Source organism: Pygocentrus nattereri, chromosome 19 (genome assembly GCF_015220715.1).
Source record: "Pygocentrus nattereri isolate fPygNat1 chromosome 19, fPygNat1.pri, whole genome shotgun sequence".
NCBI lineage: Eukaryota > Metazoa > Chordata > Actinopteri > Characiformes > Serrasalmidae > Pygocentrus > Pygocentrus nattereri.
In genome coordinates this window covers 2401929-2428075 of record NC_051229.1, presented here as the reverse complement: position 1 = coordinate 2428075, position 26147 = coordinate 2401929, and the positions used below count along the sequence as shown (strand labels likewise).

At 42.7% G+C, this 26147-nt stretch overlaps 1 protein-coding gene across 1 annotated transcript in view; it reads right to left on the bottom strand.

Annotated features, from left to right (window-relative positions):
- LOC108442890 (serotransferrin-2-like) overlaps positions 1-26147 on the bottom strand; it is a 56538-nt gene that overhangs the window by 17032 nt on the left and 13359 nt on the right. Inside the window, exons 4-10 of the mRNA XM_037531026.1 lie at positions 25531-25633; positions 21717-21908; positions 16398-16527; positions 16241-16296; positions 10359-10522; positions 9442-9589; positions 5394-5560 (exon numbers count right to left, since the gene is read on the bottom strand). Coding sequence (XP_037386923.1) covers positions 5394-5560; positions 9442-9589; positions 10359-10522; positions 16241-16296; positions 16398-16527; positions 21717-21908; positions 25531-25633 — 960 coding nt within the window. The remainder of the gene's footprint in view (positions 1-5393; positions 5561-9441; positions 9590-10358; positions 10523-16240; positions 16297-16397; positions 16528-21716; positions 21909-25530; positions 25634-26147) is intronic.

Genomic DNA, 26147 nt, shown 5'->3' with positions numbered 1-26147 from the left:
CGATCAATAAGAAAGAAGATGCTGTTATAGATAAGAAAGATTATCCTTCTTGAGCTAACAGGCAGAGCAAAAAACTTTTCTCAAGCCAAATCAGGGTGTTGTCCAGGGAATGGGACAAAAAGGGTCTGGGCTCAGTGGTGAACCTGAAAATATCTAAACATATTAGTGCATGAAAGATTAAATCTTGAACAAAGTGAAGCAAAGCTAGAGAAGGTACCATCATTATATAAGTCCGTAAAGTGCATATTCCCAGTCTATTCCAGGCGCTAAAGGTATGGTCCAGGATGGACTGTATGAACAGGGGTTTTCTACATATAGGACTGAGTAGCACTCTAGATAAAATTAATAATAGCCTTGTCAAGAATCCTAAAAAAACACTTAGGTAAGAACACAAGAAGACGCTGAAATAAGAACAAGAATTTGGGGAGAATATTCATTTTAACACTTTGAATTCGGCCTGTAAGAGAAAGGGGAAGATTGCTCCATCTCTGAAAATCCTTGTTCATGGATGACATCAGGGGAGTACAATTATCCTCTTGAATGGAAGATAAAGTGATATTAATACCAAGAAATCTAAAGCAGCCTGGGGCCAAACGAAAAGTAATACTGGCCTGATCTACCAGACGTGAGAGAAAATTTAGATGTAAAAATTAACTTTTTTCAAAATGTTATGTATACCCTGAGAAGGAACCGAATTCCTTTAAAATGGATCGAATTGCTGAAACAGTTGAGGATTGGGAATGACTGATAAATAATAGAAGATCGTCTGTGTATAGTGAGACTCTACGCTCTATGCCACAGCGTGATATACCCTGAATCTGTGACGATGCTTTCAGGGCAACTGATAAGGGCTCCAAGGCTAAAATGAACAAGGTGGGACTTAAAGGACAACCTTGTCGAGTACCACGTTGTAAAGGAAAACAAGAAGAAAAAACTGAATTAGTAGAAACTTGAGCTGAGGGTGAAGAGTACAGAAGCTTAATCCAAGAAATCAAATTTTTACCAAAGCCAAATTTGTCAAGAACAGCAGAAAGGTAGCCCCACTCCAAGTGGTCAAAGGCTTTTTCCACATCTAAAGGTATAACCACCTCAGGGACAGGGGAAGAGCTAGAAGTAAATACAATGTTCAAAAGTCTACAGATATTTGAGAATAGGTACTGTTCCAGTTTGGCCATCTGAGACAATTGAAGGAAGGACAGGATCTAAACATTTAGCTATCACTTTAGCTAAAATTTTATGCTCATTACAGAGTAAACTAACTGGCCGGTAAGAGCCACAGAAGGTTGGGTCTTTGTCTTTTTTCACGATAAGCAAGATTGCTGCCTGAGTAAAAGTTGGGGGTAAGCAGCCATTATCTAGCGGTAGTTTATCTTTGAACGTTTTATAAAACTCTACATCAAAGCCACCCACGCCTGGTGTTTTACCTCTACTCATCGAGCTGATTGCTTCTGCAATTTCCTGAACTGTGATGGGGCTGTCCAGGTTCTGTGCTGTGTTAGGGTCTAAAGTGGGAAGCTGTAAATCATTCAGAAAAGTATACATAATATCTGGACTGGATTGGTGTTCAGATGTATAAAGTGAGGACTAATATTCAGCAAAAATCTTGTTGATTTTCTTTGGGATGAGAGGTTAAATTGCCCATAAAGTCTTTAATGAGGCATTAGACAAGCAGCGGTAAGTCTCCTGAGCTGATGAACAAATAATCGACTGCCTTTATCACCATATTGATATACTAAGCCACGTGAGCACAAGACAAAAGCCTCTGCTTTTTTGAATCAAGTAGATTAACCTCTGCTTGAAGGCCCGTTCATGATTTTAACAGTTCCGCAGAAGACTTCTCAGACATTTTTCTGTCCAATTTTTCAAGCAGATTCTCCGGGGGTGGGGTGGGGGGATGGGGGGTTGGAGTGCTGGAGCCTATCCCAGCAGTCATCGGGCAGAAGGCAGGATACACCCTGGACAGGTCACCAGTCCATCACAGGACTTACAATTGCAAATTGCGCATCAATTTTTAAATATTTTCAATTTGTTTACATCAGAGTTTTTTTATGTATGAGGAAGATGAAGTTATTTCGCAGTGAAGCGGTCCTTTAAGTGCTTCCCACAGTGTATCATTTGAAATGGTGTCAGATCTGTTGGTGACCAGAAAGAAGTCAATTGAGTCTGAGATCATAGAACAAAACAATTCCTCAGATAGGAAGATTCAAACACCATGAAGGAGGATCCCTCTGACACCAGACACATTTTACATCCATTTGAAGAGGAGCATGATGAGATATGACAACGACATGGGTGAGAGCATTTTTTTTCAGTCTAGTGTTGGATTCATGACACAGTTTTAAATCACCTCCAAGAATACGTTGTGCATATATAGATTAGAGAGAACAGATAAAAGCCTATTCACGAAGACCTCATCATCCCAGTTCGGAGCATAGATGTTTACCAATAGCCAGTGGTGGACAGTAACTAAGTAAATGTAATTAGTTACTGCACTTAAGTAGTTTTTTCATGTATCTGTACTTTACTTATGTATTTCCATTTTGGGTGAATTTTTCCTTTCACTCCACTACATTTCAGAGTCTAATATCCGACTTTTTCCTCCTACATTTTGAGAAATCTGTCGTTCCTTTTGGTTTCTGTGTGTATAAAAACGTAACATGTCAAAACGAAAGAAGCGCAAAGCCAGAGCACCAATTAGGGCCCAGCGGTCACTTTGTTTAGAGCTGGTTTTGACCTGTGGTTTCGACCCAGTGCAGCACATGGTTCAACGTCAGCGCAGCTGCGTAAAACTTAGATCAAGTCCTCCACCAAATTTTGAATCTTCACTATAAAGACCCAAGTGTCATGATTGGCCCCTCCTAGTCTCCCCCATTTGCTTTTTGTTTACGTTTGATGTTCTATGTGCATTTGTTTTGGTTATCAGTCCTGCCCCCTTGTTTTCTTGACTCTGCCCCTGATTCGTTTCACCTGTTTTCCACCTGTCCCTCATGATTATTTAAGCCCTGTGTTTGCCCCTAGTTGTTGTTGGTCTTTGTTTGTTTGTGCGGTTTGTTGGACGTATTGTATTCTCATGTTTGGTTCTTGTTTGAGGTTCTGTGTTGGTTATGTATGCACCCTGATCTGTTCGTGTTGGCTCTCTGACCATGGACCGTTATGACCCTGATTTTGGTTTTGCCCACAATAAAAGTCGCTTATCTCAGCATATGCATCCGCCTCATCACTCCCCACCATTACACCAAGTATGAGCATCGGTAAATGACGTCAGAGAATGAGGCCCAACCACAGTCGCACTAACCTCAGGGACAGCAATTCCTGAGACTACAGTTCAGTCAGATCAACACATTGGATGTTCCTTGCAAAACCTCTGCACAGCATCAGGCGTATCAAAGATCCTGACTATGCCTTTCGCAATGACTCTGAGTCTTGCAGGGTAGAGGAGCGTGAAACGGGCTCCTCTCCGAAACAAAGTTGTTTTGACTTGCTTAACACGGCTTGTCTGCGAGAGAGATCCGTGCTGTAATCAGGACAAATTCTTGTCAGCTTGTCATTATCGAAGGGTAAGCTCCTCTTCGAAAGGGGGGAAGATCCACTTTCTTCCTTGGGAAGATCCATTTTCAGCGGTATTTGAGTGATTTGTTGTGCCGGGGTCGTCAGGGGAGGAAGGCCCAAGGGAAGTGCTCTCTGATTGGGAAGAGCTTGCGATTCGCTTTTTTCACTGCATATATGTTGAAAATTTGTGGTCTGATATCTTCGATTGGTTATTTTCCAAAGTTCCTTTTCTCAAAATATTCTCTGACAAAGACATAATTTATGGACTTACTATGGACAATTACAACTTTAAACACTGTTATCATCCATCCATCCATCCATTTTCTAAGCTGCTTCTCCCATCAGGGTCGTGGGGGGTGCTGGAGCCTATCCCAGCGGTCATCGGGTGGAAGGCAGGATACACCCTGGACAGGTCGCCAGTCCATCGCAGGGCAGACAGACAGACACAGACAGTCACTCACACCTAGGGGCAATTTAGCATCTCCAATTGGCCTGACTGCATGTCTTTGGACTGTGGGAGGAAACCGGAGAACACGGAGGAAACCCAAGCAGACTCAGGGCGACAGCGCTACCCACCACGCCACCGTGCCGCCCACTGTTATCATCCTGGGAAAATTTTTCATCCACAAAGCAAAATACTTTAAGGTTCAGAGGTGTCAAATTCAGGTCCAGAAAGTAAAAGTCCTTCCCAGGATTTTGTTCCAACAAGCTGGTGGTGTGATCTAACTAGAGAAGCCAGCCTGTTGGAACAAAATCCTGGGAAGGACTTTTACTTTCTGGACCTGAATTTGACACCTCTGTTAAGGTTAAGCCAAAATTCTGTGTTTTTCACAATGACTTTATTTTGTATTGCAAAGCTCTTAGACTGATGCATAATAAGTACGCCCACCAACTCTGTTCTTCAAGTGAAGACTATGATTCAGAATCTAATCCCAGCTGTCTGTTATGTTTTTCTTTTTTCCTTTCTTCTGTATTCTATTTATGTATTTTCCCACCCTTTTTTTTCTTTACTTGCAGTACTCTTTTAAATTGCGCCTTTTTGTGTGTAAATTGCCCTCCACGACCTTGAGGTAGAAATGTGTGTGTGTGTATAAGTGTAAATTGCACCTTTTTGTATGTACGCAGGTTCTGTGTACAATAAAATAAAATAAAAAAACAACATCAGCTCATCGGGATGCTTGAGCAATAGTGGAAGTGGAAAAAATAGGCTTAGAGCCAGCCTTCTTTCTCAGCTGTCTTGACATTTTTGGTATAAAAGGAGTCTACGGTCTAAAAACATGTTTTACTATGAACGAAAGTGTAAAAGGTCACTTGTTCACTGTTAAATTAACTATGCTCTGGGGAGCCGGACGTCTCACGTCTGCCTAACTTGCCATTACAACCGGAACCAACTACATTAGTTTTTTTATTAAATGAAGACATTCCAATCTGCTCTCAGGGGATGTTTGAACTATATTGTTGTTGTTGTTGTTGTTGTTGTTGTTGTTGTTGTTATTATTATTATTATTATTATTATATGCATATATTTTTAACAACATAGTTTTTATTGTTTTTTAAATGCTTTTTGCAGGAAAGTATTTGAGTCTTTCATTCTACATTATTTGTTCTTATTCAGTTACACCCATTTTTATTTTTAAGCTTGTAGTTAAATTAATTGTCAAAATAATCGGTAGATTACTTTATTACTAATGAAATCAACAGTGACATCCCTAAAATGAAACGTCACATGAATAATATTTTACACAATAAAAATATTAATATTTTGAAAATCACATAAACAACATAGGACAGATTAAACTATGTGGTCTCACAAATCTGTAGCCTTGCTTGAGGTCTTACAGTACCATGATTTTTCTGATGCAGTCCTCCACGCTCTGTTCCATGAGGCACTCGATCTTGGCTCTGCCCCTCTGGTCCTCGCTGTAGAGCGACCAATCATCGCACTTCATATTCTCAGCGCGGCCCACAGCGCACCACCTTATGACCTCTGAAGTGCCCTCTGTGGTCCTCTCTGTGGAAGAAGATTTACAAATTATATTTTTACATGCATTCATGAGGCCATCATAAAGTACTTAAAAATGTAAAAAAAAAAAGATTTAGACTGACTGATGCTGAACTGAACTGTGCTAAAGAGCACTATGTGAGGCTGTCCTTATTCATGGCTATTAGGCTTATTTAAAAAAAATCATATATATTGCATTAGGCTGCTACAATTTTCTTCCAGATTAAACTGCTTTTCAATCTTTATTTACCATTTTTGTAGTGTCAGTTGTACTGGTTGCAAAATATTGCCTGACATAAATTTTAGCCAATCACAAAGACTCTAAATGTTCCTTCCTCCTTCAAGTGAAGGAAACACAATCTCCACAAAACAAACCTGCAGTGAGAACGACGGTGGTAGTCAGTCAGAATTATTAAAGTAGTGGACGTGTTATTGAAGAATGTATCATTTCCTTCTAAAATTCATGAATATGCAGTGTATAATCAACTGTCTCTCTTTCTCATACAGAACAAGCTCCAGGACCCCAACCAGTCTGGCTTCAACCTGGTGCACTCAACCTAAACTGCCTATATAGCAGTGACTGAAAAGCTCCAGTCAGTAAGATCAGCCAAACTGTCATCTGTCCTGATTCTTCTTGACCTCTCAGCATTTTCTGACACGGTCAACCATACAATTCTTCTGAATGTCCTCAGTGATTCCAAGGTCGACGTCCTCAACCTTGGAATCACAGGCTCTGTGTGGAAGTGGTTCAAGTCGGAACTACAGGATTGCTCTTATCAGGTCTCATGCAGGCTCTCCACTGGTGTCCCACAAGGCTCGATGCTCTCTTTGAACTAGCTCTCTTGGTGATGTAATATCTCATGGCTTGTCTTATCACTGTTATGCTGATGACACTCGACAAATGCTTTCCTTCCCATCTTGTGACACCCAGGTTTCCAGTCGCATCTCGGCATGTCTGTCTGACATCTCTTCAAGGATGGCAGCTCACCACCTGAAGCTCATTTCTACCAAGACTGAGCTGATACTCATCCCTGGAATTACCTTCCTCCAAGGAACACGGTGCAACATAAAACAGAATGAGCAGTACAAAGTGCAATGTGCAGATGTAAGTGAGCAAAAAAATTGCCAAGAAACAATAAAATAGATATGATAAATAAAACAGACATTAGACACAGTAAACAGACAGGACAGTGCAGCGCCAACCCAGTACACATTTCTGAGAATAAGGGTTGTGAAATAAGGTGCAAAGACTATTTAACATGCTCCGATCAGTGAGTTACGCAATCAGAAAGGCGCTGCTGGGCTCCCTTGGCTGTGAAGTTGGTGTTGAGGGATCAGATGAGGTTCTCTGTGATGTGACCACCTATGAATTTGGTGCTCCTGATGATTTCCACAGCAGAGCCAGTGATGTTCAGAACACGGTGCAACATAAAACAGAATGAGCAGTACAAAGTGCAATGTGCAGATGTAAGTGAGCAAAAAAATTGCCAAGAAACAATAAAATAGATATGATAAATAAAACAGACATTAGACACAGTAAACAGACAGGACAGTGCAGCGCCAACCCAGTACACATTTCTGAGAATAAGGGTTGTGAAATAAGGTGCAAAGACTATTTAACATGCTCCGATCAGTGAGTTACGCAATCAGAAAGGCACTGCTGGGCTCCCTTGGCTGTGAAGTTGGTGTTGAGGGATCAGATGAGGTTCTCTGTGATGTGACCACCTATGAATTTGGTGCTCCTGATGATTTCCACAGCAGAGCCAGTGATGTTCAGTGGGGGTGGACACATTGCACTCTTCTGAAGACAACAACCATCTCCTTAGTTTTGTCCACATTCAGAGACAGGCTGTTGGTTCTGCACCAGTCCGTTAGCCGCTGCACCTCCTCCCTGTACACTGACTCGTCATTCTTGCTGATCAGACCCTCCACAGTCGTGTCATCAGCAAACTTGATGATGTCATTTAAGCTGTGCTTTGCAGATCAGTTGTGAGACAGTAGAGTGAACAGCAGCAGACTGAGCACACAGCCCTGAGGGGCACTGGTGCTCAGTGTGGTGGTGCTGGAGATGTTATTACCTATCCTGACTAACTGAGGTCTCAGCAGCCTTAGTTGTCCAGTCAGCTGCTGAGGAATGATGGTGTTGAATGCTGAACTGAAGTCTATGAACCGCATTCTGACATAGGTGCCTTTATTGTCCAGGTGGGTGAGAGCCAGGTGGAGTGTGGTGGAGGTAGCGTCGTCTGTTGATCGGTTGGGGCGATATGCAAATTGCAGTGGGTCCAGTGAAGGAGGAAGCTGGTCTTTAATGTGCCTCATGACAAGCCTCTCGAAGCGCTTCATGATGATGGGAGTGAGTGCAACGAGACGGTAGTCATTGAGGCAGGACACTGGAGACTGCTTCGGCACAGAACGACTGCAGCACTCAGACAGATGTTGAATATGTCCGTGAGAACATCAGCCAGCTGTACAGCGCATTCTCTGAGCACTCTGCCTGGTACGCTGTCAGATCCTGGTGCTTTTTGTGGGTTGACCGTGTAGAGTTCTCCGCACATCAGCAGTGGACAGACACAGTACCTGTTCATTTGGAGGAGGTGTGGTTTCCCTTGCTGTTGCACCGTTCTGTGCTTCTAACCAAGCATCTGGAAGGGAGGCATCATCGTCACAAGCAGGTCGAGGTGTCTTGTAGTTGGTGATGGCCTGGATGCCCTGCCACATGTGCCGGGTATCTGTAGTGTCTTGAAAATGTCTGTCATCTCAAGGCTTGACTTTTGCAACTCGCTCTTGGCTGGTCTTCTCATGCCTCTGCAACTCATCCAGAATGTAGCAGTGCGGCTCATCTTCAATCTTCCTCAGTTCAGTCATGTCACTCCACTGTTCTTCTCCCTTCACTGGCATCTCGTAGCTGCATGCATCAGATTTAAAACCCTGATGCCTACAAAGTCAAAAACAGACCAGGCCCTCCCTACCTGATGGCAAATCTTGAACTCTACCTTTGAGCCCTTTGAGCCTCAAGTACAGCCCAGCTTTACCCTCCATCCTTCAAGACACATGGAAGAGAAGCATCAAGACTTTTCTCTGTACTGGAGCCCAGGTGGAGGAACTCCCACTGACTGTCCAAACAATATAGTCTCTTGCATCTCTTTATACGGCACTTAAATGAGCACAGAGTTAAGTACTTATTCGAATATATTATAGTGCATTTATTGAAAGGTCCTGTGTTTAATTCTTTTCCTTTTTCTCTCTGTATCAACATGGACTTTTGTTTCTAACAGTGTCTGAGCTCAGGCCCATCTTTCTCTCTAACCTATTTGTAACTAGATAGACAAAGCACCTTTTGTAAGTTGTTCTGGATAAGAGCTTCTGCTAAATGCTGTAAATGTAAAATGTATAATGCCTGAATCGTGCTTTCCTGATCATCTGGAGGATGGAGCTGTTTTTATTTCAGTCCTGCAGCTTTAAAAAAATTCAGCTAACTTTTTTAACATAGGTGCTGATGAGTCCTCAGTTTATCACTAAAAAAGGTCAGTTTATCACTAAAGCCGCCTCCTTATTAGGCATAAAACATGTTCCTGGTTTTATTAATATAAAATGTTTTCCAGAATCCATTTTTTGATCCTTTTAAATAGGCCAATATTCACATTGTCAGTTCTCAAACACTGAACATCTTGTAAAGCCAGTTTCTTTGTTTTAGATGTTCTTCTCTGTGTACTTCAAAGTGTTCCTTTGTGCTACTAAACTTCTTAGTCCTTTAGACTACCAGGTGCTACCACGTAGCCTGCATTGACAGATATGCCAATATCTGTCATGGATTTCTTAGAATTTTGAAAAGGGTCATTATCTTAAGCTTTATACTTCTTTGTATATGTATATGGCTACTAGTAGATCACCTTTCTTCAGAGAGCGGATAATGGACACATATTCTGCTCCAAGATACAGGAAGGAGTCAGTGGTCTCAGGCAGCTTCACTAGCTTTTTAGTGGAGTCTTTGAACATCAGGTTTTTAGAGCCACCCCCAGAGAAGAACAGGCCTTTGTCCTGTATGACACAAAACACAAACAGATTCAGCATCCAATTCTTTACTCAAAAACTACCATAAAACAGCGTCTCAGTCATCAGGCAGTGAATTCATAACTATTTCATGTAGGAACTTTCTGTGAGGAGCTTTTAGAGGGGGACGTCTGGTTCCTATCACCACCACTGTGAACGGTTCTGACACGGTGAGTTTATCTGAACAGAGCGTTTCATGTAACTATTATCTTTTCTTACACACAGATTTATTTAAAATGCCTTTTTTAAATGTCTTCCGCAATCAAGACATTCTTCAGGTGTCAAAAGTTTGGAGAATACATCTTTTGAAATTCTCAAAATAATTTTTTATGTTCACTGAGAAACATTTCAATTAAGAAAAAAAAAAAAAAAATCAAAGAACCCCTTCAGCAGCGTAGTGGAAACATTAAATTCTGTGTCAGCATCTTGTATATTTATCTGTATATTTATCTTCAACACTCTTCAACACACTTCAACACTTCAACGCTCTCTCACTCAACACATCTTCCTAAGTATCTCACTTGGTATAAAGAACAGGTTTTAAATAAATGAAAGATTTGTGTGATGATAAGGGCTGACCTCTCTCAAAGGCAAGGGGAGAAAATTTACACTGCCTTTTTTCCCCCCAATTCAGTCTGTCACTAATATCGGCACAAATATTTACCCACAGAGAAAACATGCACATTTGTTTAAAAAATATGTATATTTAAGTCCCCAAAGTTTTGAAAGGTCATGAACAGTGAACTGTACTGTTTACCTTGAGTGACTCTAGAAGCGTAAAGATGCGATCGGCCAATTCAGCATTCTTCTGGCTGACCACAGCGTTGGCGGGGACTCGGGCCAGGTGGCAGGTTTTATACTCATCGATGCTTTTCCTGGTGTCGTCTTTACACAGCAGCTCGTACTGACCCTTCTCAGCATCTGAAAACATGCAGTATGAGGAGTTAGAATCACATGTTTGACTTTAGTAACGTCAGCTTCACTGATTGTTCTAAATGAAGATGTAAACAGAGCCATTCAGAGCGGTTTGGTGTGAAATGCTCTGTTCTAGAGAAACATACTGAGTCAGATTTATTTACAGTGGTGGTGATGGGAACCTCTCCATGGATCACCACCTTTTCGTGGTGGAGGGGTTTGCGTGCTTGAATGATCCTAGGAGCTACGTTGTGTGCAGCAAAAGTTCCTGGTAGGGTCTCCCATGGCAAACTGGTCCTAGGTGAAAGGTCAGACAAAGTGTGATCCATAATAACCCCTATGAAAACACAAAAACAGGACTTGTGTACCCTGCCCGCAATAGGGTTACTGGGGCCCCACCCTGGAGCCAGGCCTGGGGGAGGGGCTCGCCAGCGAACGTCAGGCCCAGCCCGAAGGAGTTACATGAGTACTACTGCCCCTCCCATCGACCCACCACCATTGGGAGGGGCAGTAGTAGGGGTTCGGTGCTTTGTGGATCGGGCAGTGTCCGAAGGCGTGGGCCTTGGCGTTCTGATCCTCGGTTGCTGAAACTGGCTTTTGGAACTTGGAACGTTACCTCACTGGCGGGGAAAGAGCCTGAGTTGGTGCGCGAGGTTGAGAGATACCGGCTAGATATAGTCGGGCTCACCTCAACACACAGCTTGGGCTCTGGGTCCAATCTCCTTGAGAGGGGCTGGACTTTATTCTTTTCGGAGTTGCCCATGGTGAGAGGTTGCGGGCAGGTGTGGGCTTTCTCATAGCCCCTTGACTCAGTGCCTGTATTTTGGGGTTTTCTCCGGTGGACGAGAGGGTAGCTTCCCTACGCCTTGGGGTTGGGGAACGGGTCCTGACTGCTGTCTGTGCTTATGCACTGAACAGCAGTTCAGAGTACCCAGCCTTCTTAGAGTCCTTGGGAAGGGTGCTTGAAAGTGCTCCTCCTGGAGACTCTATTGTCCAACTGGGGGACTTCAACGCTCATGTGGGCAATGACAGTGAGACCTGGAAGGGTGTGATAGGGAGGAATGGCCTCTCTGATTTGAACCCAAGTGGTGTTCAGTTTTTGGACTTCTGTGCAAACCACAGTTTGTCCATCACGAACACCATGTTTGAACACAAGGATGTCCATAAGTGCACATGGCACCAGGACACCCTAGGCCGCAGTTCAATGATTGACTTTGTAGTCGTGTCATCGGACTTGCGGCCATGTGTCTTGGACACTCGGGTAAAGAGAGGAGCTGAGCTGTCAACTAATCACCACCTGGTAGGTGATGGAAGGAGGAAGGTGGTGGGGGAAGATGCCGGTCAGACCAGGCAAGCCCAAACAAATAGTGAGGGTTTGCTGGGAACGTGTAGCAGAAGAACCTATCAGATTGATCTTCAACTCACACCTCCGTCAGAACTTTGACCAGATATCGGGGGAGGTGGGGGACATTGACTCAGAATGGGCCATGTTCCGTTCCTCCATTGTTGAAGTGGCTGACTGTAGTTGTGGCCATAAGGTAGTTGGTGCCTGTCGGGGCGGTAATCCTTGAACCCGGTGGTGGACACCCCAGGTGAGAGATGCCGTCAAGCTGCAGAAGGAGTCCTACCGGGCATGGTTGGCCTGTGGGACACCAGAGGCAGCTGGCAGGTATCGACAGGCCAAGCGATCTGCGGCTTCAGTTGTCGCCAAGGCAAAAACCCGTGTATGGGAGGAGTTTGGTGAGACCTTGGAAAGTGCCTCAGTGAGGCGACTCAGAAGGGGAAAGCAGTGTGCCACTAGCACTGTATATAGTGGAGATGGTGTGCTGTTGGCTTCGACTGAAGACGTCATTGGGCGGTGGAAGGAATACTTTGAGGACCTTCTCAATCCCACCGACACGTTCTCCAGTGAGGAGGCTGAGCCTGGGGACATGGGAATAGGCTTGTCCATTACTGAGGCCGAAGTCGCTAAGGTAGTTAAGAAGCTCCTTGGTGGCAAGGCTCCAGCGGTGGATGAGATCCGCCCTGAGTTCCTCAAGGCTCTGGATGTTGTGGGGCTGTCTTGGCTGACACGCCTTTTCAACATTGCGTGGACATCGGGGACGGCGCCACTGGATTGGCAGACTGGGGTGGTGGTGCCTCTTTTTAAAAAAACTACAGGGGAATCGCACTCCTCAGCCTCCCTGGTAAGGTCTATGCAGGGGTACTGGAGAAGAGAGTCCAGCTTATAGTCGAACCTCGGATCCAGGAGGAGCAGTGCGGGTTCCGCCCTGGTCGTGGAACACTGGACCAACTCTTCACCCTCTCCAGGATTCTGGAGGGTTCATGGGAGTTTGCCCAACCAGTCCACATGTGTTTTGTGGATCTGGAGAAGGCATTCAACTGTGTTCCCTGGGGTATTCTGTGGGAGGTGCTTCGGGAACACGGGGTACATGGCTCTTTGCTACGAGCCATTCAGGCCCTGTACAAACAAAGCTGGAGTTTGGTTCGCATAGCCGGCAGTAAGTCAGACTCGTTCCCAGTGAGAGTTGGACTCCGTCAGGGCTGCCCTTTGTCACCGATTCTATTCATAATTTTTATGGATAGAATTTCTAGGCGCAGTCAGGGGATGGAGGGTGTCCGTTTTGGTGACCTCAGGGTCACATCACTGCTGTTTGCAGATGATGTGGTCCTATTGGGGACATCAGACCGCGAACTTCAGCTTTTGCTGGATCAGTTTGCGTGTGTGAAGTGTGAAGCGGCCGGGATGTGAATCAGTACCTCTAAATCCGAGACCATGGTTCTCAGGCGGAAAAGGGTGGAGAGCCCTCTCTGGGTCGAGGATAGGCTCTTGCCTCAAGTGGAGGAGTTCAAGTATATCAGGGTTCACGAGTGATGGTACAAGGGAGCGGGAGATTGACAGGCGGATTGGTGCTGGGTCAGCAGTGATGCGGGCTCTTTACCGGTCTGTTGTGGTAAAGAAAGAGCTGAGCCATAAGGCAAGGCTCTTGATTTACCGGTCGATCTACGTTTCCACCCTCACCTATGGTCATAAGCTTTGTGTAATGACCGAAAGAATAAGATCACGAATACAAGCGGCTGAAATGAGTTTCCTCCACAGGGTGTCTGGACTCTCCCTTAGAGATAGGGTGAGAAGTTCAGTCATCCGGGAGGGACTCGGAGTAGAGCCGCTGATTCTTCACGTCGAGAGGAGCCAGCTGAGGTGGTCCGGGCATCTGGTCAGGATGCCTCCTGGACGCCTCTCTCGGGAGGTGTCACAGGCAAGTCCACCTGGGAGGAGACTGCGGGGAAGACCCAGGACACGGTGGCGTGACTATATGTGGCATGATGGGAACCAGACGTCCACCTCTAAAAGCTCCTCACAGAAAGTTCCTACATGGAATGATCATAAAAACACTGCCTGATGTCTGAATGTTGTTTTAGGACAGTTTTGAGAAGATTTCAGGCTGAAACATGTAGCCAACAAAATTTTTTTCAGATTTATCACCGTCTTATGTTACTATCAACATTAAACTCGTTTTAAACTTGTTAATAGAAATAACCTCCACATCTCTGCTACAAGATGAAATATCTTTTTTTCAGAACATACCTACATAAAAATATGCTTAGCAAAATTAGCAGTATAAATTAAAATAGACAAGTTTTGATCTTCACCACAAAAAAGACCTAGAAGAACTATAAATAAATAATGGCATGACAAAATGAAAAATATTCATTTTCAATATTCAGTCCTACAGTATATTTTTGATGGATCTGTGAATTTCCAATGAAACTGCTTTGAATGTAGTGGATATGAATTGTTCTTACTGTTTACGAGCGATTCTTAACAAAACTAATTCCATCTCTCTACCTTTTTAACGACTTAGTAAACGACTGCCCACCTGTCCGGCCGGACACTGATGGGCGAATGACTGTCGAGCTCTCCCATGCCCCAGCTACCGCCACCTGCCTTGGAGTAGCTGCCCACCCTACATTGAAGTTCTCATGGACTCCCAGCTATTACTACTACTAATACTACTGCTATTAATATTAGTAGTATAATCACTCTGTAGGTAGTCTGAGGAGGAGGATGGGTCCCCCACTGTGATCCTCGGTTCCTCACAAGGTTTCTTCCTCAGCTCTGAGGGAGGTTCTCCTTGCCACTGTCGCCCCTGGCTTGCTTACCTGGGGGTTTTTACATTCATGTTAAATCTTTGTCTTTGTGAGTGACTGTCTGTGTCTGTCTGTCTGCCCTGCGATGGACTGGCGACCTGTCCAGGGTGTATCCTGCCTTCCGCCTGATGACCGCTGGGATAGGCTCCAGCACACCCCCCCAAACCCCCCCCCCCCCCGCGACCCTGACGGAGAAGCGGCTTATAAAATGGATGGATGGATGGATGGACATTATGTAAGCCTGGCCTTGAGTTGGCTTCAGTGTGAGGTATTGCTTCCTATAGAACTTACTGAGTGTTTACACTAATCACATTTTCCAGATTTTTTACCTTCTTCTTGTTTGCTACTCTGCCTTTTGCTTGTCCCTTTTGTACTTTTCCCTGGATATCTCATCTGTGTTTGGAACCTTTTGCCTGCTTTTCCGACCACGTCTTGTGCCTTGCCCTTTTGTTTTCGTCTGCCTGGTGTTACGATCACATTTTGATCCTTCTCCATTTTCTGGTTTTTGACCCACGTCTGTTCGTTGACCACGTTTTTGCCTTGTGGCAATAAAACCAATCTTATCTGTTTAACCCACACGCATCTAGATTCTGGTGACTTGTTTCAGTTATTAACATATTTATTGATTTAAGTTAATGTTCTATGTAGTATCCCCACAATTACATCACATTTATTTGTTTATTTTCAAAAACATTTAAAATGGCTTTTAAACCATATGTTTTATCAAATGTTATCAATCTTATTTCCTTCAAACTTCATTGCAAGTAAGGACAATTGTCCTATACTATGTATTATAATTATAGTAATTATGTATATATTAACATGTATAATAAATACAGAGCAACGAAACCTTCATCTTTAAATATATTTACCTTATAATGTTTGATTAGTAAATGAAGTATCTAGCCCAATTCATAATTTAATTAAGCTTGAACCTGTTACAGATGATTAATTATGTATTTTGTATTTAGTATAGGCCAAATAGGACTGTCTCAAATCGTTTTATTTATTGATTATTTACCATTGGTAAATTTCTGGGGGAAGAAACAGCAAAAGAAAATGTGTGAAAGATCTCAAAATTTGTGAAATAATCCCCAAATTATTTGGCGTGTGCTGGAGTCACAACAATGCACACTCTGTGCTACCGCTGCGCTCACGTGTATCTCTGGCCTCGACTCTAATCTGATCTTTATCTTTTTAATGGCTGCATAACATGTGCGAGACTGCCAATTAATACTAGCATAATTATTTGATTTTCCTACATGCATAACACGACATTCCAGACTAATACGTTTCGATTTCTGGCTCATATTTTCAAAATAACTAGTTTATAGTGCTCTTACTATTTACTTATGGTCCTGTCTTTGACCTCCCTGATAATGTGGCTACAAGTTACTTATTCTACAGCAAAATATTTGATATGCATAGTGGTACATTCTGAAATTATAAATCTATTGTTTTGCTGTGGGCAATTTATATAAAAATATCATTTAATAATGTTGCAAACACACTGCTATTTCTGACACACGCAAACTGCTTCATTTGGCAAATGGAAATTCAGGTAAAACTCACCCGGCACAGTCAGGTGACTCACAAACGCAACTTCTCCAGCTCTGTCCTTCAGGCACCTGAACAAGTAAGAGCGATAACAAGGCGACATCAAGACGTCAGGGGTCATCCTAATGTACTTTGCAAGAGAACAATAAAAGCAGCAGTGTGAAGTTCTTACTGGAAGGCTCCTTCGTCACCATAGTACGGCTCGCTGTGTGAGCGTGAGCAGTCACCTTTGCACAGCTTACACAGTTTAGATCCTTTCTCAGCTCCAGGGACACAACTGGCTGAGAAGAACTTTGTCACCGCTGCAAAAACAAACCCACACACTTCAGAAAAATGCATGTGACAACTTACAAGCCCTAGAATGATTAATCAAATCTGTGATCCATCATGCAAAGATGTGTCACTGGTTTAAAAACACAATACTCACAAAAAGTACTGCAGTGAAGGCCTAATACAGGACTGAGGCTCTATTTCTCTTCACACCAAAAAAAATGTGTGCCAAGTTTTAAAAGTTAATGCACCTATATCAATGCCCTCTTTCATATTAAATCTGAAGGACTCTGACACCACATGCATTTGTTTATCAGAGCCTGCTTGATGTTTTGCATTGTACTTATGCATTAAAAATCAGGCTGACCAATCAGAACTAGCTGTAGCTCAAACAAATTTGCATCAAGATGGAGGCAGAATGGTAGCACTTGTCGCACACCACAATAGCCTATACGACAAGTAACATTAACACACGGAGGTTAAAGGAAACATGTACACTCACCACTTTATTAGGTACAATTGCTTGTTAACACAAATAGCTAATCAGCCAATCACACGGCCGCAGCTCACTGCATTTAGGCGTGTAGAGGTGGTCAAGACAACTTGCTGAAGTGCAGACCGAGCATCAGAACGGGGAAGAAAGGGGATTTAAGGGACTTTGAACGTGGCGTGGCTGTTTGTGCCAGGCGGGCTGGTCTGAGTATTTCAGAAACTGGTCTGTAGAATGAGATTAGAAACAAAGATTCGATGGTGGAAGCTGAAGGAGGAGGATGGTTGCAGGCAGTTCAGGGGAAAATTGCAACAGGCATTGGGGGCAGTGAGGAGTTACCTAAGGACTGGGAAACTACAGCTAAGGTGATGAGAGAAACTGGCAAGAATGTGTTGGGTGTTTTGTCTGGTCAGAGTAAAGAAGACAAGGAAAGTTGGTGGTGGAATGAAGTTCAGGAGAGTATTCAGAAGAAGAAGGCAGCTAAGAAAAAGTGGGATAACCAGAGAGATGAAGGAAGTAGGCAGGAGTTCTGTGAGGCTAGTCGCATAGCGAAAAGAATGGTGGCAAAGGCTCAGGCCTATGATGAGCTGTATGAGAGGCTGGACAGTAAAGAAGGAGTGAAGGACTTGTATCGTTTGGCTAAACAGAGAGATGGAACTGGAAAGGATGTACAGCAGGTTAGGCTGATAAAGGATAGAGAGGGAAATGTACTAGTGAGTGAACAGTGTTGAGTAGATGGAAGGAGTACTTTGAAGAACTAATGAATGAGGAAAACGAGAGAGGAGGACGATGGGGGGAGAGATAGTGGATCAGGAAGCCGAAAGAAGAAGTAGAAGATGTGAGAGGTCAGAGGAGATTGGGCAGACTGGTTCCAGATGATAGAAAGACAACAGGAACTCAAATAACCAACCAGAATCTCTGAGGAACGTTTCCAACACCTTGTTGAAAGTCTGCCACGAAGAATTAAGGCAGTTCTGAAGGCAAAAGGGGGTCCAACCTCTTACTAGCAATACCTAATAAAGTGGCCAGTGAGTGTATTTGGCATTTCACTGAATTTACTTAAAGGTGCAGTAAGTGGCAGATTGCAACCAACTTAATTACCCTCCAGTTCCAACCATGTAGTAGAACCAGCAGTACCCAACTTATTTTCACTTATTTGACAATGAGGATTCACCCTTCCTCACTTTTTCTTGTGCTAAATAATAAGTATAATGTGTATAAGGTGTACCTCATAAAGTGGACAGTGAGTGTACATTATAGCAAATACACATTATAGCGAATGCTATCCCAGTCTGTTCATGCCCACAAAGAACTGCAAACAATGAGCCTCGTTCGCAAATTAAACGAACGCACCTTTTTAATGAGTGACAAGCAAAAGCAGAACATCAAATTTCCCCACTCACATACTAAAATCGGTAATCATTTTTCAGCTTTAGCTCCTGTATGAGGCGAGGGGAATGAAAGTGTCTGAGGTGAACCCAGTGTTTGTGTCATTTAGTTTAGTTTTTTCATTGTAGCATTGAAATGTGAATGTCCCACTATGTTAAAAATGACATCTTCATACCTTCCAACACTAATTATTACACTCCAACTTTTCTTCCTAATTTCAACCCTTTCCCTGCTGTATTCCTGATTGGTAATTTCTCCAGTTAACCCCTCCGATTTCATAGTAATATTAATCAAAAAGGTGTTTCTCAGTTTCTGTGTGGGTTATGTGTTGTGGTACCTGGCAACCCAACTCAGAAGCAGATGTGAGCTTGAGCAAACAACCCTGCCTGACATGCATCACCAGAGAACAGCAATCCTTAGTCTAAAAGGTGTAACAAGGAATATGTCTTATCAACAGGACCATTGCCATGCAGAGCACATTCTTTGCAGCTTAATTAGAAAAGGTGTTCTGTGGAGGACCTTCCTCTGCATCCATAATCAAATGATACAGCCTTCTGATAATTCTGAACTGCAGCAGTGTCAAAAGTTCTTACCCCTAATCAGTGATGCTGAGTTTGAGGTGAACAGTGAGTGAAGGTGAAGAAAGTAGCTATCGAGGTAAATATAAAGAGAGGATTTTTAAAAATACAAGCTAAAAAATAAAACAAATAAAATAAGACTTATCCCTCTACACAGGCCACAGTCTTTAGTAGCATCTTTGAAGAGACAAGCACAAAGACATTATGATTAACAAAAGGTTAAATACTGTAGAAAAGTACGAGATAAAAAACTGGCAAATACTCTCCCTGCCTTTTTTCTGCGTATACGACCGCCCACACGTCCGGCCGGACACTAAAGGACGACTGCCGAGCGACCAAATCATACTGCCGAGCCCCCCTGCTACCCACTTCAGACCAGCTGCCCATGCCCCAGCTACCACCAACTACCTTGGATGAGCTGCCCACCCTACGCTGATGTTCGCATAGACTCCTAGTTATTCCTAATACCAATATTACTGCTGATAATATTAGTAGTATAATCACTTGTAGGTAGTTTGACCAGAGGAGGATGGGTCCCCCCTGGTGAGCCTGGTTCCTCCCAAGGTTTCTTCCTCAGTTCTGAGGGAGTTTTTCCTTGCCACTGTTGCCCCTGGCTTGCCCACCGGGGGGGTTTCTGTACATTCTGTACATTCTTACAGTCCTGTTGAAACTTTGTCTTTTCTGAAATTCTGTAAAGCTGCTTTGTGACAACATCTGCTGTAAAAAGCGCTACAAATAAATTTGATTTGATTCTTCTGAATACTCTCCTGGACTTCCTCATTCCACCACCAACTTTCCTTGTCTTCGTTCCTCTGACCAGATGAAACACCCAAAACATTCTTGCCAGTTTCTCTCACCACCATAGCTGTAGTTTCCCAGTCCTCAGGTAGCTCCTCACTGCCCCCAAGGGCCTGTTGCAATTTTTCCCTGAACTGCCTGCAACCATCCTCCTCCTTCAGCTTCCACCATCTAATCTTTGGCTCTGTCTTCACTCTCTTCCTCTTCTTTGTTTCTAATCTCATTCTACAGACAACCACCCTATGCTGCCTTGCTACACTTTCCCCTGGTACCACTTTACAATCTCCAATCTCCTTTAGGTGGCATCTCCTGATAAGGATATAATCCACCTGTGTGCACCTCCCTCCACTCTTGTATGTCACCCTGTGTTATTCCCTCTTCTGAAAATACATGTTCACCACAACCATTTCCATTCTCTTTGCAAATTCTACAACCATCTGACCTTCCGCATTTCTGTCTTTCACACCATACATACCCAGCACCTCTTCATCCCCTCTGTTCCCTTCACCAACATGTCCATTGAAGTCTGCACCAATCACTAATCTCTCCTGTCTAGAGACACCATCTACCACTTCATCCATCTTACTCCAAAATTCCTCTTTCTCCTCTAACTGACAACCAACCTGTGGTGCATATGAACTGACCACATTCAAAATTACACCATCAACCTCTAACTTCAGGCTCATGATCCTGTCTGACACTCTCTTTACATCCAGAACACTTTTCCCAAGACGTTCCTTTAGGATTATCCCTACTCCATTTCTCTTCCTCTCTACACCATGATAGAACAGTTTGAGTCCACCTCCAATGTTCCTGGCCTTGCTTCCTTTCTATCTGGTCTCCTGAACACACAGAATATCTACCTTCGTTCTCTCTATCATGTCTGCAAGCTCTCTGCCTTTACCAGTCATTGTCCCTATGTTCAGAGTTCCTACTCTAACCTCCACACTCCTGCCTTTCCTTCTCTCTCGCTGCCTTCTAACCCGCCTTCCTCCTCTCCTCTTTGATGGTCTTCGACCTACAGTAGTCCAATTTCCACCGGCACCCTGCTGGTCAACAGCACCGGAGGCGGTCATTGTTAACCCGGGCCTCGACCGATCCGGTATGGCAATCATATTTGTGATCTGCATGATAGTTTTGGCACAAGTTTTACGTCGGATGCCCTTCCTGACGCAAACCTCACCATTTATCCGGGGTTGGGACCGGCACCAGAAGTACATAACGTACACCCCTAATGGCTGGTTAAACCATTTGACAATAACCCCAAATATCTCCCTCTTTTTCACAGCCTAATGTTGGCAGGTATGCACCCTTTTTTCAGAAATTTAATAGCTTCCTTCGTGTGAACAGACCTTTAGACTTTGATCTTAAGAGCTAATGACAAACACGTCATTATAATTGTGACGTGATATCAGAAAGCAGATGCTCGTGGTCAGAAACCAAAAGTGAAGGTTTAGGTGGGGAATGCAAAGAGTCCTCAATAAACCGGCATGGGTAAAATCCAAGAGAATCAGCAAAATAAGAAAGGTGACCATAACAGAGATGGGCAAGGCAGTGCAGAATCCAGAAAACAGGCGATGAGTCAGTCACCATGAAGTAAACAAACCAGGCAACAGTACAAAAGGGGCAAATCCGAAAAACAGAGTCATAAGAGAACCGACAGGAAGTCAAAAACATGATACATGTCTATCTGATAGGATGCTGAAGAAACGCCTGTAGTCACATGACACCACTGAGGAGTCTGGGAAACGGAGTTCATGTCTTCTGGAGGATTGTCTGCATGCGTGACGGTAATAAATTACTAAAATTTCCAACCAAGATCTAACCCACTTTCTATTTAACGTTGTTAAGTCATTGCACATTAACAAAAATGCTTATTTACTAAACACTTTACAACTACTATAAATTATTCAGAAACTATGGTAATGGATTCTTATTAGCAATCCACAGCAATATTCCTGCTCACCCCTCTCCACAGGGCTGTCCTCAGCACCGGTCCATTCGATCTGTTTCGTGTGAACAAGCGTGCCGATGGGAATGTCCCAGCCTGCGGATTTCCCCAGCCCAGTGTGGCATGACTTCTTACCACGGAGCTCGCTGAATTTAAAGCCTGAGCCTTTCTTCACCACGGCAACGGCGTAGTAACAGGACTCAGAATCTGAAACGAGGTAAAGATAAATGGGAAAAAAATGGAGACGGGCTTATTTTAGTGAAGCCTCTTTAATACAGTGTATGGAATTAAAATGTTAAAGAATTTTAAATGCATTGAGTTGCGGCCGTGTGATTGGCTGATTAGCTGTTTGTGTTAACAAGCAACTGAACAGGTGTACCTAATAACTGGTACTGTATATAACTGATTTTAAATATGTACTTTATTGTTAATCATTGCGATGCGATATATAAAACGATTATCAATGCACTGGAGAAACAGGCACCACCGCATAGTATTGATGCAGCTACTTTGTATGTTTGTACTGCACATTACTCTTATTGTTTAGTTTTAGTATGTTTTATTTTATTATTCATCTCTACTTTCTTTTTATATATCTGTAAATAGTGTACAGCAATACTTTTTTTTTAAAGCAAAGTATTTGGACTGATCCAAAATGAATTTACTTCAATATCTTTTATTAATAAAATAAACCCAAGCGATGTTGCAAGTCAACTGGAAGGCTCTCACTCACTGTTCTTCTTGGTTTGGATCACATGAGACGCTGCTGCTACTCATCTGTGACGAAACGCGCCGTTACGGTGAAATAAGATTCCTAGGCAATGGGTGGTCAAGCAGCAATTCACAGCTATTCTACCCATTTCTTTCAGTGATTCCATAACTTTGTTTTGGTGTTGTTGAAAAGTGGGGTAATCGCTGTATAAGGAAAATTAGTAAAATGAGTACAGATGCAAATCCTTGGCAATAAACGTTGTGATAGAATTTGTAATAATTCACTTCGCCCTTTCTCTTCGTCCTCTGGTTGGCGGCGACTACAATCGGGCAGAAAACGGGTGCAAACGTGTAATATGGTTTCTCATGTTTGTCGTGTTTTTCAAAATATTTTAGTTATATAAAATATAGTTATATTTAGTAATATGAGGAGGCAGCAAGAATAGGGGTTATAAGTCTGCATTATCATTTAGATTTTTTATCCTATACTTAAGCAACAGAACACAAGAGGGAGTGTGTCATCACAGAATAACACCACGGCTATGATTTGGTCGCTGGGACAAGCCAAAGGCTTTAATGGGTTTCCTTCCTCCAAATTATAGATCTCTAACAAGCAGCTTGTTGCTACGTCAGAGTAACGAGCTCCGCCCACTCGCTCCTCAGTCTGCTGTAAGCCCCGCCTTTTAAAGCACAGACTGAGCCATAGAACTGACCCAATATCAGGTTCAGCTCAGTTTGGTCAGTTTCTCCAGATCAGTATTAATGTTGTTTTGTTCCAGCCAGTCTGTAAAGCTTCTTACAGCCCGTTTAGTTTGGCGAATGGTGTTCATTTCTGGCTGATTCCAGGTTGTTCAGCTGTTCTTCTGTCTCAGTTGCCGACTGAAAATCTGCTCAGTGGTGACGACAGTTTGGGAATTTAGTGTCGTCTCGTCTTCAGAGTCGGACCAAATCGGCTGTCGGTTAGATGTGACCTTAACAGTGTCCGTTTTCTGTTTGTGGCAAAGTCAGAAATAAAAATGTTCAGATGGCTCGAGCGTCTCCTACAGCTGTCAGAGTCGTTGCTTAGCAACAGCGTCTCAGCGGAGTGATAGTGTTTGTGAAAAAAAACGATGCTATGGTGAAATAAGAGCGCCGTTATAACGCTGCTAAACCAATATAATAGTGCTCTAGCATGTACTGACACACATCAAAATGTTGTGACTTCCAAAGTGGCTTGATTTTTGTTAAAAGGACAAAATGGTTCTTCTTAAAATTTGGGTTTCCAACCCCTACTCTAGCTTTTGATGCAGAGAGTGCTGCTCGTATTTTTCTTTTATCCACTTGCATTGCGATGCATCTAAGAATCTATTTTTCCCCCCACCCCTAAAACATACATGTGAATGTATTTATGTATATACACACCTTAATTTCTATGGCCTGACCATAAAGTGGTGAAGGTTTCTTTAAACCTTTAATAAACAATTAGTTCCAAAAAAATAACTGGATCAAGCTTATTGTAGCCAATACCTGATCTATTAACACATGCCTGGATGTTACCAAATTTAATACCTCATACAATGAAAAATATTTACATTACTTACATTTTTTTTATCTTTATCTATTTTAAAACATCATAATATTTTTAAACGATGCATGGGCACCTTAATTAATGTTGAAGATGAAATATCTTTGTCATTTTTCCACAGCTTTGCTGGAGTGAGAGGTCGTCATGTCAGCATGTTAAAGAATAAAATCAATAACAATAAAAACACAGCATACAAAAGGCTTTGTTATTCCAGTAGTGTGAGGTGAAAATAATCTAAAAATCTACACACACTGCAGATTCACACTGGATCAAGATCACTCCACAATTTTTACCATCAGACTGTAAAACTTCACACACTGCAGGTTCACACCGGATTAAAATCAGTTTTCTTGCTAATCACTTGTCCATCACTTTGTAGGAAATAATCACAGTAAGGGTTAGTTGTTTTTATTTTTGCTTTCTTTACCTTTTTGTCCAGTATTTTTGTCATGGCTCCTTACACTGAAGTGCTTGGTAGAGCAAGCAGAGTAATAGCGTGTGATGGCTTAATTTTTGTCAAATAAAAGAATGTAATAAAACGCCAGTTCAGTAAATGTTACACAAACTTTATCGTTCAAGACTTTGTGGCCACTTAGTTTGATTCCTCCTTCTCTGAAGCCATTTCACCTGAGGCTGTCTGATGTGTGAAACAAGTTCAGTGTGAGAATATCTTAAAATGTGTATTATTGCAGGCAGCTTTTCGTACAGGCCTGATATCTGACGCAGTGTCAGCAATCCCCCTTCTGGCCACCAGAGGTCTTCCTCTCCTGAGTTCTAATGACCACCCTAATGAGCCCCACCTGATCTTCATTCCCACCCTGCTCTGCTCCTATAAACCCCTCTCAGTTGCACTCACACCTTGTGAAGTATTGTCCATTCCTCAGTGTCTGTCCTACCAAGCCTCCTTTATTCCCCTGTCTTTTTTTGGTGTTTTGGACTGCTGCCTGCTCCCTGGGCTGATTGTTGCTCTTGCCCTTTTGAGTACTTTTGCCTGTTTTTTTGCTGACTTCTTTTTGGCGTTTTACCTCTTTTTCTGTCCTTGACCTCGCCTCTTGGATTTCCCTGGATCAAACCACCTTTAACCTGCACATGGATCCTTCTCATGTTTGTGAGAATCAACAGTTACACACACTTGGTGTGTTTAACCAGCGCAGATGCAACTCTGGAACAATCTAACTGCGTTAGTTACAAAGAATGTGCTATTAATGTAGGATATCACATTCAACATATTTAAAAGCTCAGTTGTGTTCACTTGTGGAAATACTAGTGTTTTGCTGTGGTCTGCGGGAAGTAACTAAGGTATTACTAATAAGACTAAGGTATTTTAAGCTGTCAGTAAACTTTTAAACATGACTATATACTGTTACTGCTTAAACCTGGGGAAACCATCCCCAGTCACAGGCTTATGCCAAGTTAAACAAATTAAGTTTGAACACAGCTTTATGTCCTCTGTTAAATATGTTGACTCAGCACCTTTTGTTTCTAATTCCAAACTCCAGATGCCATCATTTAATGCCAACTCTAGAGGTTTTATAGTTCTTTAAGAGAAATTACCTTTGCCGTAGTCTTCTTTGATGATGGGATGAAGGTCGTAGTTACTGAGGCCAGCTTTGTAGATGTCACCTCCATCCAGAGTGATGGCATCTGCTGCACCTTCCTAACAAATAACATTAAATGACTGAAATGAGTCTACAGATTAAACATGAAAGCAAGCAAAAATATTCTACTGTTATGTCATTAACCGATCACTGATGCCTAGTTTACCCAGTTTAACCAGTCTGCACTGTATTATTAATAACACTGGGCCTCATTCACCAAATGTCCTTAAGAAGAAATTTCTTCTTAAAACCCGCTTACGCAGTTCTGACGAAGATTCTGACTCACCAGTATTTTCTCATGTGGGATTTGTTCTTAGGTAAGAACAGAATCTACACACACTCAGAAGCACGAAGGTGAGAACCTTTGCGCTTTAAGAATACGTCATGAATCTGACGTAGACTTTTTCTTAGAACCTTTCTCAAAAACACATTTGTGAACAAACTTCTGGAGCGCTTGTTAACTGTACTTTTTATATAACTACTTTTTCCTATTGTTTTTAGTACAACTGTACTTTTTACTATTGCTTTGTGTTAATCTTGTATTTTCTATTTTTCTTTTTTTTTTAATTCTAC